Here is a 15095-nt window from a genome sequence, read left to right as displayed (position 1 = left end):
GGTCGAGGTGCAGGCTCTTGGCGGCGCTTACCTCAAGCAGCTCCCAGATGCAGCGGCATGTCCCCCCCATGGCTCCTACGTGGAGGCATGGCCAGGCAGCTCTGCGGGGGCCGCGCTTGGGCCAGGGGCAGTGTGCGGAGCCCCCTGGCTGCCCCTACACGTAGGAACCGGAGGGAAAACATGCTGCTGCTTCCAGGAGCTGCACGGAGCGGGACAAGCCCCTGACCCCGCTCCCCAGCGGGAGCTCGAGGGCCGGATTAAAACATATGGAGGGCCGGATGCGGCCCTCAACAGTAGTTTGCCCACCCCTGATTTAGAAAGTAGTTGCATGTCAATGTATTTAAGTCATTAACTAGTTATAAATTGCATATATGGGAGAGTGGAGAGGGACACATGATTTAGGGTGCCTGCCTAGGTTCCCTGTAAGCTGCGTGGCTGTGCAGCCGAGCAGCAGGCTATATAGGGCCATGCAGGTCCCCTGGCCCAGCCTGGCCCAGCCCCTCCAGAGCAGCCGGGGAGAGGCGCCTCTCCCCCTGCCCAGCCCAGCCGGATCGAGGAGCCCTTCCCCCAGCCCAGCCCTGCCAGAGCTGCCGGGGAAAGGAGCCCTTCCCCCGGCCCGGCCAGATCTGCCATGGCGGGGAGAGGCACTCCTTCCCCCCAGCCCAGGTGCTGCTGCGGGAAGAGAGAGCTGGGGGAGTCCTCTCTCTCCACCAGAGCCCTGGGACAGCCTGCACCCCAAGCCCCTCATACCCAGCCCCACCCCAGAGCCCACACCCTCCCCGCACCCCAACCCTCTGCCCTAGCCCTGAGCACCCACCCACATCCCAATCCCCTCATTCCCGGCCCCACCCCAAAGCACGCATCCCCAGCTGGAGCCCTCACCCCTCCCCCCCCGCCACACCCCAACCCTCTGCCCCAGCTCTGAACCCTCTCCCACACTCTGAACCCCTCGGCCCTACCCCGCCACATGAATTTTGTTGTGCACCAATATGGAGGTGATGTGTCACACATCACCTCCATATTGGTGCACATAAAATTAATTCTGCACATGGGTGGGAAAAAGTAGAGGGAACACTGGACTGCCTGTTTATATAAACCATGAAACATGGTTTATAACAAATACACATTCCTATTCCCAACCCCCCACCCCAGCAACAGAATGAACTGCATTATAAACAATTTTCTGTAAGACAGCAGTGTGTTCAGCTATTAGAAAAGTACCCAGAAAACTATGCCCCTCCCAATCCTGCACATGTCTAAATACTCACATGAACAGTCCCATCAAAATCAACGGGACTAGTCAGATGAGTCAATTTATGCATGTGCTTAAGCGTTTACAGGATTGGTGCATTATAAGCACATGACTAGGCCAAATTTTGGTAGAGGCCTGGTTCCCGCTGACTTCAATGGTAGGATACTTATCAAGTGCAGGATATGGCCCTTAATACTTTGTTGCATCCCTAAGGTTATTATATGGCTCTGAAATAATTTACTAATGTGGTAATAGAAAGCAAAAAGACAGACAAGGGGAAAAAGCCATCGAGTGCAACAGAAAGGAGCTAGGGAGGAAGGTCTTGTGGATAATGCACTGCACTGGGACTCAGGAGAACTGGGTCTAGCTCCCTGGCTCTGCCAAAGATGCCTGGCATGACCTTGGATGAGTCACAATCTCGCTGTGCCTCAGTCTCTCATTTGTACAATGGGAAGAAGAGCACTTCCTTTGTCGTGTAAGACCAAGTTCTTCAGGACACGGACCAACTCTTACTAGGTGTACAGCATAGTGGGGCCTTGATTGTTGCTGGTGCCTCCAAGCATTACTGTAATGCAAATAGCAATAATAAAGAAATTTACTTTGTAACAGAAGTGGGGGATGCACATTTATATGCCACTGTGGGGCGCTTGGAGAAAGCTAAAAATATGCAATTCTTCTTACTTCAGTTATACAGGCCTGTAGGACTAGAAGTGCGTTAGCAACTCTGAATTTTGCTTGAAGTGTATGTAAATGGTCATGTAATTTAAGTGTATGTTATTGCAAGAGAGCATAACTTATATTGTGAGGCAATCAAAAGGCAGGGTTATAGTAGGAAGGGCAACAGATGAGTATAACAAGGTGCAATGTAAAGCACAGGGAGGGAGTGCCTCTACTCAACCCGTTTTACAGATGGGGAAACGGACACAAAGACGTGGAAGCCTGAATTTTCAGTGGTAACCTAATTTCAGGAGCTCAGACTGGGACACTTAGGGCCTGAATTTCAGAGTAGCTGAGCACACACAGCTAATTGGAGCTGTAAATGTTCAGAACCACTGGGGGTGGGGAGTGGAAATCAGTTCCTAAGTTTTTAAGAAACGGAGGCATCCAAAATAAAGACTTTGAATGACTTGAAAAGCTGTACAGGACAACAAACCCAGACTGTCCAATCCAGTCCTGAACCTTAAGCACAAGTTCATTCTTCTCCACAGAGATCATGGAAAATAAAATCTTTAAGAATTTCTACCATTAGAATATCTTTGGTTTCACACATCACTGCCACAAAGGCTCAATTTTAAGTCTGATAAGAAAGTGTGTGTGTGGGGGGGGGGGGGCGGGGGATTTTCCATCTAAGGCAGGTGCCTCAAGTTTATTAAAAAAATTTTAATCAGTGCTATTTTCCTTTCACAGGGAAATGAACTTGATTCTATCAGAAAAAGCGCTACGGTAATGAGAAAAAAAGAAAATGGAATATTCTATCGAGTCTTCATTGTTATTTTATGATTGGGAAAAAAAGACTCCAGCAATATGGAGATTACACATTATACAGGCACAGAGCCACAACTGACCTTTTCTTCCAGCTCTTGCGTATCTTTTCAGGTCATTGGACAATTTGCACACAAAGAAACACCCTGGAACATTTAGCTGGGCATAGACAACATTTTTATTGGGGGAGGGCCTAGAGTTAAAAAGAAAAGAAAAGCTGTTGGATATTGCTTTAATGAGTAGTTTTGTACCATGATTACATATGTCCTCTTTTAATAAATGGAGAAATTATAATGGTTTCAAACTCAGTATTTCATTTATTAACAGGTTTCAGAGTAGCAGCCGTGTTAGTCTGTATCCGCAAAAAGAACAGGAGTACTTGTGGCACCTTAGAGACTAACAAATTTATTAGAGCATAAGCTTTCATGGGCATCCGAAGAAGTGGGCTGTAGCCCACGAAAGCTTATGCTCTAATAAATTTGTTAGTCTCTGAGGTGCCACAAGTACTCCTGTTCATTTATTAACGTAATCCCTAATTTTTTTGGGGGGTGGGGTGAGGTGAGGTGGGGGAGGAGGGGTTGTCTGCGCCCATGTAAAAAATTCAAGGTTTCTTATTAAAGAGTCACAGGGAACGTCTATACTTTGCTTACCGCCGAACCCGGAGGTAAGCAATCGATCTTCTGGGATCGATTTATCGCGTCTTGTCTAGACGTGATAAATCGATCCCGGAAGTGCTCGCCGTCGACGCCGGTACTCCTGCTCCGCGAGAGGAGCAGGCGGAGTCGACGGGGGAGCCTGCCTGCCGCGTGTGGACCTTTGGTAAGTACCTTTAAGTTCGAACTAAGGTACTTCGACTTCAGCTACGTTATTCATGTAGCTGAAGTTGCGTATCTTAGTTCGAACTGGGGGGTTAGTGTGGACCAGCCCACAGTTAAAATCTTCTCCCTCTACCCCCTTCCTCAAGTTTACTCACTAGATTTCTTCACTTTTTTTCCCCCTCCTTCCTGATGAAGGCAGACGGTTTCCTCTCCTATTGCTGAAGTTTATTTCATTCTAAAGTACAATATTCCTTCTCCAATGTATCTTTAGGATGAGGCACAGAAGCTCCAAGTGCTTGTGGTCATTAATGATTCTAGAGCACTTTTCACAAGATATGGGTGCTCTGGCTAAATTCCCTCTTGGTTGGTTACATTCTGTTCTACTTCAAATTTCTCCCATAGTTGGGCACGGTGCTCTACACTTCCTGGACTAAAGAAAAGTTGAGTCTCATTCATCGGTAACCATTACAACATGTTGATTTGCAACTAAATATAGACTTTACGCTAAATATAATGGGGTTGGTTTTTTTGGCTAACCATGAAGACACACTAAAATTATACATATTTACCTAAGCAATTACGTAACTTAACTTACATTTATAGTATTAAAAATGCTGAGTAATGCATTTCTTATTTACTAGATTAATTTTTTTACTTGTGATTTGTGCCAAGTTCTACAGGATGGATCAAATGTGGATACATAAGAAAAAAGTCTATCAGAAAATTTGTAACAAAACACGTTTTGCATTTAAAACTAAATGATTTATTAAACAAAGGAAGTATTATCTGTAGTTAGCGAATTGAATGGATTGTTTCTGGTCACTGTGTCCTTCAAGATTTTAGAACTATTAGATCTCATCCTCACACCTAATTTTTATTCATAAATTGGAAGAGGAAAAATAAACTTTTCTGCTTTTCCAACTCCCAATCAGTTTCTTAATTTTGAATGAACAGGCCATTGAATGGAGTGAACTGAATAAATTGAAATGAAGACATTTTCTCTGCACCCGCAGAGGAGGATACTATTGTCAAAAGCTCATCTAAAACCTCAACAAACTCTGGCTCCAGGTTCTTAGCCAGTGCCTTTTACCAGTTCAGTGGTCTGAATTGAATTAAAATTTGGCAGTAAACATGTATTTTTTAATTTTATCTAAATAATTTTAACATATAATAATAATTTAGGCCATAACATATGTTGTCAATTTCAAATATTTAAAAAAACAAAACGTATTTAATTCAAATTAAAAAAATCTGATTTAAATTAAAAGAAAATCTATTTTTATTTACCCTGAGACCTATGGATATATTACTCTGACTCGAGACTATTTGCTTTAGGAACAATACAACACTTGATTCTACAATGCTCTCCTTACAATTCTAACGGTAGAAGAGGACAGAGAAAAAGAATCGAAAGGACCACAGGAGTCATTCCTCCAGTCCGGAAATGAGATGCTATTAAAGCTTGACACGAGGCAGAATTTTAATCCCTGCCTAAATTGCTCATCTATCACCCTTTTAGGGTGTGTCTTCACTGCACAGCTAACCCTAACCCTAGCTCAAACCCCACTACTATCCACACAGAAAACCCCCTCACCTGGCTTTGGAGGTGCTTTAAGTCTGGGCTCATTTACCCAGCTGGGTTTGTGGGTCAGCATCCCAGATCCACTTTAATTAGGGTGGGAAGCTGGCAACTTTGCAGGGAGGCTGCAGTCCAAATCACTGGAGTGATGAGTCCTCCAATGCCATCCTGCAATTCCTCGCCAAAGGACAGAGAAGTTCTCCTGCAATTCACTGGAAAAGAATCCTAGGCTGTTTCAACACAAAGAACTACGAGATAAGCCCCTAGCCAGACATGAGTGAGTGCAGAAATGGTGTGGACACAGTAACAGGAGTAGGGCTTTGCTGTGGGAATGCTCAGACCTCGGCTAGGCTAACCCAGAGACTCAGGCCCAGGTGCCAGTCACCCAGTTTAACTCTGCAGTGAAGACACATCCCTATAGTGAAAGCTGAGAGTCAGGGCTATTTAAAAAACAAACAGAGCCCGTGAGGCAAGGCCTAACTGACTGAGTTGTAGCCTACTGCATAACAGTATCCCATTTGTTCACTGTACCTTGGCTGAGGTAATCTCTCTAAGGTACTGATTAGATGTATAGGTATAGAGAGGTTAGGTACAGACTACCAGCTTGTGGATCAAGCAGAAATTTTGGTCGTCAGGAATGGAACAGACCAATATTAGCTTGGCATGAGCTCCAACTCACTCCAACTTTTGCTGAAAGCCCTCCGACATCCCCGCATGAGGCAACCATAAAAGGTTGTTACAAGGACGAGGGAGAAAAATTGTTCTCCTTAACCTCTGAGGATAGGACAAGAAGCAATGGGCTTAAATTGCAGCAAGGGTGGTTTATGTTGGACATTAGGAAAAACTTCCTACCTGTCAGGGTGGTTAGCCACTAGAATACATTGCCTAGGGATGTTGTGGAATCTCCGTCATTGGAGATTTTTAAGAGCAGGTGAGACAATGGTCTAGACAATACTTAGTCTTGTCATGAGAGCAGGGGACTGGACTACATGACTTCTTGAGGCCCCTTCCAGGGGACAGCTTGCCAGGCGGAGGTCTAATTTCATACACCCAAACTGTGGCTCCTATGTTCTCAGTTTTCCTGAATTTGCCCCGACTGTCTTTAGATCCACCAGCTACTCATCTACAGTAAATTGCATAGTAATTAAGTTGAGGGGGCTTCTCTGCAGTTCATGACACGTACAACTTCTCTGTATCTTCTCAGCTTCCCATCTCCTTTCGTTTTTGTCTTCAAATTTTTATGAATTCCTTAAATAAAATAATTTGCCAAACAAGACAGAAAAGGATCCACACACGCAGCACAATTATGAGAAAATCCCAACCAAAATTATGTACAGACTAATCGGTGTACACAAACCCAAACAAAACAATAAGGAAGCTGCACATAGAATCGTAGGACTGGAAGAGAACTCAAGAGATCATCTAGTTCAGTCCCCTGCATTCATGGCAGGACTAAGTATTATATAGACCATCCCTGACAGGGGTTTGTCTAACCTGCTCTTAAAAATCTCCAATGATGAAGATTCCACAACCTCCCTAAGCAATTTATTCCAGTGCTTAACCACCCTGACAGTTAGGAAGTTTTTCCTAATGTCCAACCTAAACCTCCCAGGCTGAAATTTAAGGCCATTGCTTCTTGTCCTATCCTCAGAGGTTAAGAACAAGAATTTTTCTCCCTCCTCCTTGTAACAACCTTTTATGTACTTGAAAACTTATGTCCCCTCTCAGTCCTCTCTTTTCCAGACTAAAGATGTAAACAAATCCAAATCCAACGGGATTAAAAAGGTCTAAAAACCCGAGGACTATATGCCTTCAAATTCCTCAGATCTTCTTTCTAAAGCAGGAAGTTATTGTTCCATCTCTCTAAAAATCTCCTCTAAAAATGTATCTATTCTCCCTTAGCCTTTCTCCCTACCATCTCTGAGGGAACGCACGACCCTGGTCAGCCACCAGACATCATTAGTTGGAGGATTAAACCTCCCAGTTAGAGGAAAATAGATATGAAAGATGGTGAATTGGGAGGTAAAAGCACCCTCCCGTAGAGTCCAGCTCCAGTACCTCCTACCTTTTCCCAGGAACAGGAGAGCTAAAGGATATGATTTTTGTCAGTTTAAGTGTTGCCTAAGGGATCTAAGCAACAGCAGAGAAATTGAGCAGAATCTAGTCAGTTTTACTTGCCTACTGCTTGAAGACTATGAGAAACAGCAGATGCACTAGAGGTGATGGAAGGGTCAGGAAGCAACTTTACATTGGTTTATATCCCAGTCACACGTGGAACAAACTTCAATATCAAAGGCTACCAACTTTCTTTTAATGAAAGTTTATATTCTGCAAACGGCTCATCTGTCTATGCTCTTATAGAGGAGCCCATCATCATGGTATCTGAGCAGTAGCCAAGATTTAGACTTTGTCTACGTTAGCACTTTTGTCAGCAACATTTTTGTCCGTCAGGAGTGTGAAAAAAAAACTCATCCCCCCGACCGACATAAATGTCACCGACAAAAGTGCTGGTGCGGACAGCGCTATGTCGGTGGGAGAGCGTCTCCTGCTGACATAGCTACTGCCACTCAGAGGGTGGCTTAATTATGCCAGTAGCGGAGCTCTCTCCTGCTGGCACAGAGCGGCTACCCAAGAGACCTTACAGCAGTACAGCTCTGCCGCTGTAAGGTCCGTAGTGTAGACATACCCTAAAAAGCTTGCTCCCTCCCACAGCAAGAGGCAGGCACGTGGTTTGTTTACGAAGTTATTATTGAACACAGACGAGTGGGAGTGTGCATCTGAGGCAGAGTGGTGGGAAAGTCTGGGTGAAAGGTTGGAGTCTGTGTTTCACTTTAAACACACTGAGCAATTAAACAGCTGACCAAACAGAAGGTGCTGGGTAGAGAGAGAGGTGGTCCCTCTGGTAGCTAGGACCGATTCCATGTAGGGCTTTGAAAAAAAACAGGACAGAGATCTTGAGCTGGGATCCTCTGTTCAATGGGGAGCCAGTGCAGAAAGCAAAGAATGAGGGGAAGCTTCCCCCTCTCCAGTGGTGATCAGAGCTTTGGAGCCCCACATTTGTAGCACCATGCTTCCATATACACTATTTAATAGGATAATACTTGGCACTCACACAGCACCTTTCAACCACAAATCCCACAGTGCTTTACAGATGGGGAAACCAAAGTATAAGTTTAAATGATGTGCCCATGGCCTCAGTGAACTAAAATCCAGTTTTCATGAGTTTCCCATGCCCCATCTGCTAGATCACAGCTACCCATCCCCACCCCAATCAATATTTGCACCAGGGCTTTTGTGACTTAAGCCATTCACACTGCAGTCCTACATAATTTAATTCTGTAAAGCTTAGGGGTGGTGTGATGGGGTGTGTACCCCACACAGGCCCTGAAGGGGCTAATGTGGGACTGAGAGGCCAATTATGTTATCTGGGTGCACCTGGAGGGAGAGCCTGGCTTAACTGATCATGAAGCCCGGGAGTAGGCTGGTCAGCATAAAGCTAGGAAGTTGAATGCAGAAGAGGGCTGCAGTGAGGGCGCGTGCAGTCACTCTCTGGGAGCAGCGAGGTGATGAGTTGGAAACCCAGGGGGGACAATAACCCCTGGAATCCTAGCTGCTGAATAAAGAGTCAACCCAGAGAAGTTGTGGGGAAGAACGCCTGAGAATGTGGGGTCAGAAGAAGCCTAAGGAAACAGCAGGAAGGAATGGCAATGTGAAGACCATGGCTGCTGGTTACAGGGTCCCTGGGCTGCAACCCAGTGTAGAGGGAGGACCTGGGTTCCCCTACCAGCCACCAGGAAAGTGGCACAGGATCTGGAGACTTGGAACCGAAGACCATCTGAGGCAGAGTCCGGCAAGCTAGTCCAGTGGGATTCTGTCACCCTAGTAGGGGATGACTATATAGTGACCTGGCTGGAGGAGTCGAGTGCCGAGTCATGAAAAGGAAGCACCCTGAGTCCCGGGGGGGGGTGGAAGAGAGAAGAGGACAGTGCAAGCAAGCGAAGGAAAGGAGCACCAGACAGGGCAAGAGAATTCCCAGACCCAACCACAAGGAGGTGCACTTGCAGTGAGCAGAATCCTTTAACAGGTAGATATAGTTCATGCAGAAGACTAAACAGAGATACGCTGTAGGACTGAAAATTGTATAACGTGTTTACTGTCAAGCATCACTTGTTTCCACATCTTAATTTGCATGCAACAGCCAGGAGCACACTGTGGTAGCACTAAGGTATTTCAATTAGCCAGGAGCAGATTAGCGGGGCTGTACTATCAAGAGTAAGTAGAAAGCTGGGGTACACATGTTGCTGTGCACTGGTCTATGGGGGTGTTGTCAGTGGGGCAGGGCAGGTTTTTCAATCCTGAAGAACCAGTACTGGAGGTTTCTGACCAGCAGATTAAGGAGATGCAAGGAGCTGTAGACGTGACACTGCAGCAGTGACATGCTACCTCAATGATTTTTTGCTTAGAGATGATTCACCAGCAAAGCTGTGGCCAGTAAGTGTAAGTAGATGCAATCATTTTGTGGCCAAAGAATATATTTTCTTTTGTGAAAGGCAAAGGGGCTTATGGGAGTGCACACAATTTTGTGTGCATGGGGGTGGGAGGGTGTTACTGCAAATTTAGGGAATGCTGCAATTTAGTTAGGGTTGCTCTGAAATGCACACGGGAGTTTTTGATGGGGGATGAGAATGATTTCTACAAGTGCTGAAGTCAACAGAATGCCAATTTAAAACACTGAACTTTACTTTGCAACACTGAAGAAAAGGCCAATAATTACAGCATGGGCAGCTTTTAGGAAGGGACAAAAAGAAATGAGAGAGGCAGCAAGAAATAAGAAGCTGTGGGGGAAAAATAGGAGTCATTTTGTGGTTTATCGCAGGAGCCGATTAACTTGAAGTCTAGTTAGTTTCACAGAAGTTCAACTGTGCCTGACCCAGAGGCCTCCTCCCATATTTTTATTTTACAACCACATTTTCCTGGTTATTAAGATGTTTGACCCCCTCTCCCCATTTCTCTTTAAGTTTTTCCACACAACTCAGGATAGAGAAATTGATCAATACATAAGATGCTGGGGAAAGTGCAGAATAAAAGTGAAAAGGATTAAAACAGCTGTTTAATCTATTTCAGTTAGAATCATCACTTTAAGTATCACAAGGAACAGTTGTAGGTTACAAAAATAAATCTCAGAGAAGTACATAAAAAAATAGGATATACAAAACTGATTGTCCCTTTAACACCCAGTAATTACAAAGTTGTTTTGTAAGTACAACTTACCCTGACATGAAAGAGCTCCCCCGCACCTTCGCAGTCGTTTGACGTAATTATAGGGGTATGAACGTGCACGTAGCCATTATCCTGAAACAAGAGAGAACATTGAAAGTTGCCAGTCCAAGGATATTACGTGTCAACTCCAAGGAAGATTCCAACATGCGCAAGTCAGGATTCATCTATCAGGCCAGGACCAAAGACAACATGTGTAACCTTTTAGAATAGCTTCTACGTTATGTGAGAGATATCCTGGCATGTGCTAAACACTAGTTGGATTTCTGGAGCGTGCAACTTTAGTGCCAGATTCTTCACGTGTTGGCACTATAGAAAAAACCCTGCAGAGGGCTCTATAACCACAACAATTCTACCATGCGAATAGAGCGCTCCATTACTTACTAGTCCACAGTGCCAAAATCTCTGTAGGAAACAAGTATTTACATCTGAAAGCCTGAGAGAGAAATAAAGGCCTCTCAGGCAAATGAGACTATGGAAAGAGCACATTTAGACTGTAAGCAGAAGGGACCACGCTTCCTGTACAGCTCCTAGCACAACGCAGCCCAACCATGGTTGGGTCTCTTGACACAACAATAATATAAATAAATGTCAGCTCCACATTATTTATGTATGCAAAACCCTATGAGTGCACCTATGCAGGGCTCTAGGGGCCTTTCAAAATATAAACACAAACAAACACAGCAACCTCCCTGAAACAGGGAGCAGAATACCCACCCCTCCAGCCATAAATTCCATCCCTCAGCACATCCCTCCTCCCGCACAAAAGCCTGGGAAAATAAATGGGATTTGCCGCCTACCCTAAATGTCAGCGAATTGGGGCTATCTGAACCAAAGAATTTGGGGAAGGCAGGGGCACGTGAATTTGTAAAGTTAACGGCTGGTGTACAATACATTTTACAGGAAGACATTTAAAGTAACAGGTAGGGAGTAGAGTTTCTAAAGTCCAATGTAATTTATGGCAGCTACCACCATTAAGCTGGCAGTAGAGTGCATTTCACATTAGCAGACTTCCTCCTTGGTTTAGGAAGTGCCTGAGAAGTAGGCTCATCAGAGGTGTGCCCAGAACCACAGTCCCCCTCCTTAAGAGACTTAGCCCAGTTTCCATTATCAAACCACAACAAATATTACGGTAACATTAATGGCTCTGCCATGAACCCACAGCAGCAGGGGAGTTCAGAGCTCAGAGGAGATATTCATGCTGCATACTCTTCACTGGGTGTGTCTACACTGCAATTAGACACCTGTGGCTGGCCCATGCCAGCTGATATGGGCTTGTGGGACTCGGGCTGCGTGGCTGTTTAATTAAGGTGCAAACATTCCAACTCAGGCAGCAGTCTGAGCTCTGGGACCCTCCCCCATCGCAGCCTGAGCCTGGACATTTACACCACAGCCCCATTAAACAGCCCCACAGCCCGAGCCCCATGAACCCAAGTCAGCTTGTACATTAATATGGAGATATCCTACCTCATAGAACTGGAAGGGACCTCGAAAGGTCATCAAGTCCAGCCCCCTGCCTTCACTAGCAGGACCAAGTACTGATTTTTGCCCCAGATCCCTAGAGTGGCCCCCTCAAGGATTGAACTCACAACCCTGGGTTTAGCAGGCCAATGCTCAAACCACTGAGCTATCCCTCACCCCCAACATGCCAGATGTGGGTGTCTAATTGCAGTGTAGATATATCCACTGTATCTAGGAGCATAGGGTCTTAAGGCTAGGAGGGGTATTCACATCTCACAGGTATTGAACTACCCAAGGGTAAAGTTAAAGGTAGGTTTCTAGCCTTAGACATCCAAAGCAAAAATTCTAGCATTAATCAGGCACTGTGTGAAAAAGTCCTTGGGATAAGAGCATTTTTTTAAAAATGAAAAGAGTCTTGGCCTACTACATGATATAGTTAAAGATCTACTGTTTACATTTTAGCTTTATGCTCTTTTTAGTTTTCAGTTTTGCACGATGAAAACAGACCAGTTAGTTTCGTTTTCCAGTTCTTATGCACAGTGCTGCAATGTTGGATTGCAAGTACTACATGGGAAGAATTGGATTCTTTTTTTTAAAAAAAAGTCATTTCCACTGGATCACAATGAAATAAAATAAATAAGACATGTTCTTGTTGAGCTTAGCATTTGCAAAAGCTTATTTTTACAAACATCTTAGTCTGTGGCCAACTTTGACCTTGCATTCATTGTCCCTTCAAAAATCCATTCAAGTATCATTAAGCATCTAGCTTCAAAATATATATGACGTTAAGCAGAAGAACTCCACATGAAAAATATCACAATATTGAAAATAACTATACGCCAAGTATTTGCTTTAGTAGCAGTAAGATATACACACCTTATCAGAATTTCATGCTTATTGGTAATTCTAACAGCATTTTCCTATTGCTCTTTAAAACCTCCTTCAGGGTAAGATGTTCTTCAACATCCATCTCTGTCTTTTGCAACCATCAGAAGTCAAACAACTGTGAGTATTGCCATCTAGTGGGCAAACACTAGTACTGACTTTTCTTAATGAAGTGATGATGTAGCCCTATTGGTCCCAGGATATGAGAGACAAGGTAGGTGAGGTAATATTTTATTGGACCAACTTTTGCTGGTGGAAGAAGAGCTCTGTATAGCTCAAAAGCTTGTACCGTCCACCAACAGAAGTCAGTCCAATCAAAGATATAACCTCACCTACCTGGTCTTTTTCTTAACCAAGTCTTTTTACCTATAAGTAAGGCTACGAATATGTCACGGAAGTCATGGAAGTCACGGAATCCGCAAATTCCTTTGACCTCTGACATTTTCTGCCTGGGACTGGAGCTCCCAGCCAGCCACCCTCACCCTGCAGTTCCCAGGCCTACTCTAGTGGGGGGACCCTGCAGCTTCCCAGACACAACAGGGGGACCACCCGCAGCTTCCCAGCTGCAGCGGGTGGCTGGGGGACCCTGCAGCTCCCAGCTGTGGCAGGGGACCACCCTGAGCTACCAGTTGCCCCAGGGAGCCAAGGGGACTCCGTAGCAGCCCAGCCCCCACGGGCAGGGGGACCCCAGAGCTCCCATTCCCCACAGCGACAGGGGACCTGAGAGTACCAGCAAGAGTGGGTGCTGAACCCGCCTCCCCATTTTGTCAGGGATTTTTTTAGTAAAAGTCAGGGACAGGTCACAGGCTTTGATGAACTTTTGTTTATTGCCCGTGACCTGTCCCTGACATTTACTAAAAATATCTGTGACACAAACTTAGTCTTACCTATAAGGAGCTGGTACAGTACAGAAATTAACAGTAACTTTAACTGGCACGATATTTCTATCTTAAAGCAATCCTAAAATCCATACGATATTGCACAGTTCTCTCTTGAGAAGGCTACGCTTGGCTTAGTCTAAGTATCAGATTTGAAATACCAAGGCGCTCTGGAACTATAACTTCAAATTACAGGAGGTCTGACTCATCCTTTTATGAGAGTAAACTGCCTAATAAGCCACAAGTCTAGTTTTGGAGGTAGAGTGCTTGGCATGTAGTTTTAACTCGAGTCATAGAGTTTAAAGCCAGAAGGGATAACCAGATTCTCACGTAGACCACAGGCCACGCGCACACTAACCCAACAACTGAAATGAGACCAAAGTATTACAGCCCACAGGAGACTAGACCATAATGTGCCGCAGGCAGAGAACAGGAGGGATCAAGGTCCACAAGTGCCTGAGGAACCCGCAATGGGAAGGAAAGGATTAAGTGAGATATATCCAGATAATCCTGGCAAGTGACCCACATCTTGGAAAGGAAGGCGAAACCTCCCGCCCGGATCATTGCCAATCTGTGCCGGGGAAGATTCCTTCCTGACCCACATATGGTGATGAGTTAGACACTGAGCATGTGAGCAAGAACCAGCCAGCCAAGCACCTGAGAGAACATTCGGTGCCCTCTCAGAGCCCTGGCCCTCCCCATCCAGTCTCCCATCTCCAGCTTGGGCCAACCCTGCTTGAGAGGAAGGAGATAAACAAAACAAAACAGAATGCTTTGGGGGGAGGCAGAGAATCCCTTCCCGGATCCCTCTCGTTGGCTCCAAGGAAACACATTGTATGGATCCTAGAGCAAAGTAAATAAGGTTTTTAAAATGTTTAAGAAGCTTCATTTAAAATTAAATTAAAATGCAGAGCCCCCCGGACCGGTGGCCAGGACCCGGATAGCGTGAGTGCCACTGAAAATCAGCTTGCGGGCCGCCTTCGGCACGTGTGCCATAGGTTGCCTACCCCGTAACAGAGCCTGGAGATTTAAAATAAAAATGTATTTTATTTAAAAAAATTTGAAAATTCTCAAAATCAAAACATTTCATTTGATCTGAAATGATTTTCATGACGTCAGGGGTCAAAGTACGTGGGGGAGAAAGGGGAAGAATAGTGGTAGCATTCAATAGCATTCAACATCCCTGTGGTGGGAAGAACACCTCAACTGCCCAACACTGTGGCCTTTAATTTCAAAAGGGGGAACTATACAAAAATGAGGGGGTTAGTTAGACAAAAGTTAAAAGGTACAGTGACTAAAGTGAAATCCCTGCAAGTTGCGTGGGCCCTTTTTAAAGACACCATAATAGAGGCTCAACTTCAATGTATACCCCAAATTAAGAAAAACAGTAAAAGAACTAAAAAAGAGCCACCGTGGCTTAACAACCATGTAAAAGAAGCAGTGAGAGATAAAAAGACTTCCTT

The 15095-nt window shown here is 45.0% G+C and overlaps 1 protein-coding gene across 10 annotated transcripts in view; it reads right to left on the bottom strand.

Annotated features, from left to right (window-relative positions):
• The window catches only part of NARS2 (asparaginyl-tRNA synthetase 2, mitochondrial), a 68316-nt gene that overhangs the window by 46911 nt on the left and 6310 nt on the right, over positions 1–15095 (bottom strand). For 8 of the 10 annotated variants that reach the window (XM_065412154.1, XM_065412162.1, XM_065412197.1 and 5 more), the window contains one exon: positions 10403–10483. The exons of the other annotated variants lie outside the window; for them this stretch is intronic. In XM_065412154.1, coding sequence (XP_065268226.1) covers positions 10403–10483 — 81 coding nt within the window. The remainder of the gene's footprint in view (positions 1–10402; positions 10484–15095) is intronic. 10 annotated transcript variants of the gene reach the window in all.

Source organism: Emys orbicularis, chromosome 1 (genome assembly GCF_028017835.1).
Source record: "Emys orbicularis isolate rEmyOrb1 chromosome 1, rEmyOrb1.hap1, whole genome shotgun sequence".
Classification (NCBI taxonomy): domain Eukaryota; kingdom Metazoa; phylum Chordata; order Testudines; family Emydidae; genus Emys; species Emys orbicularis.
The sequence above is the reverse complement of the archived record's forward strand: the minus strand, read 5'-3'. Positions and strand labels throughout refer to the sequence as shown.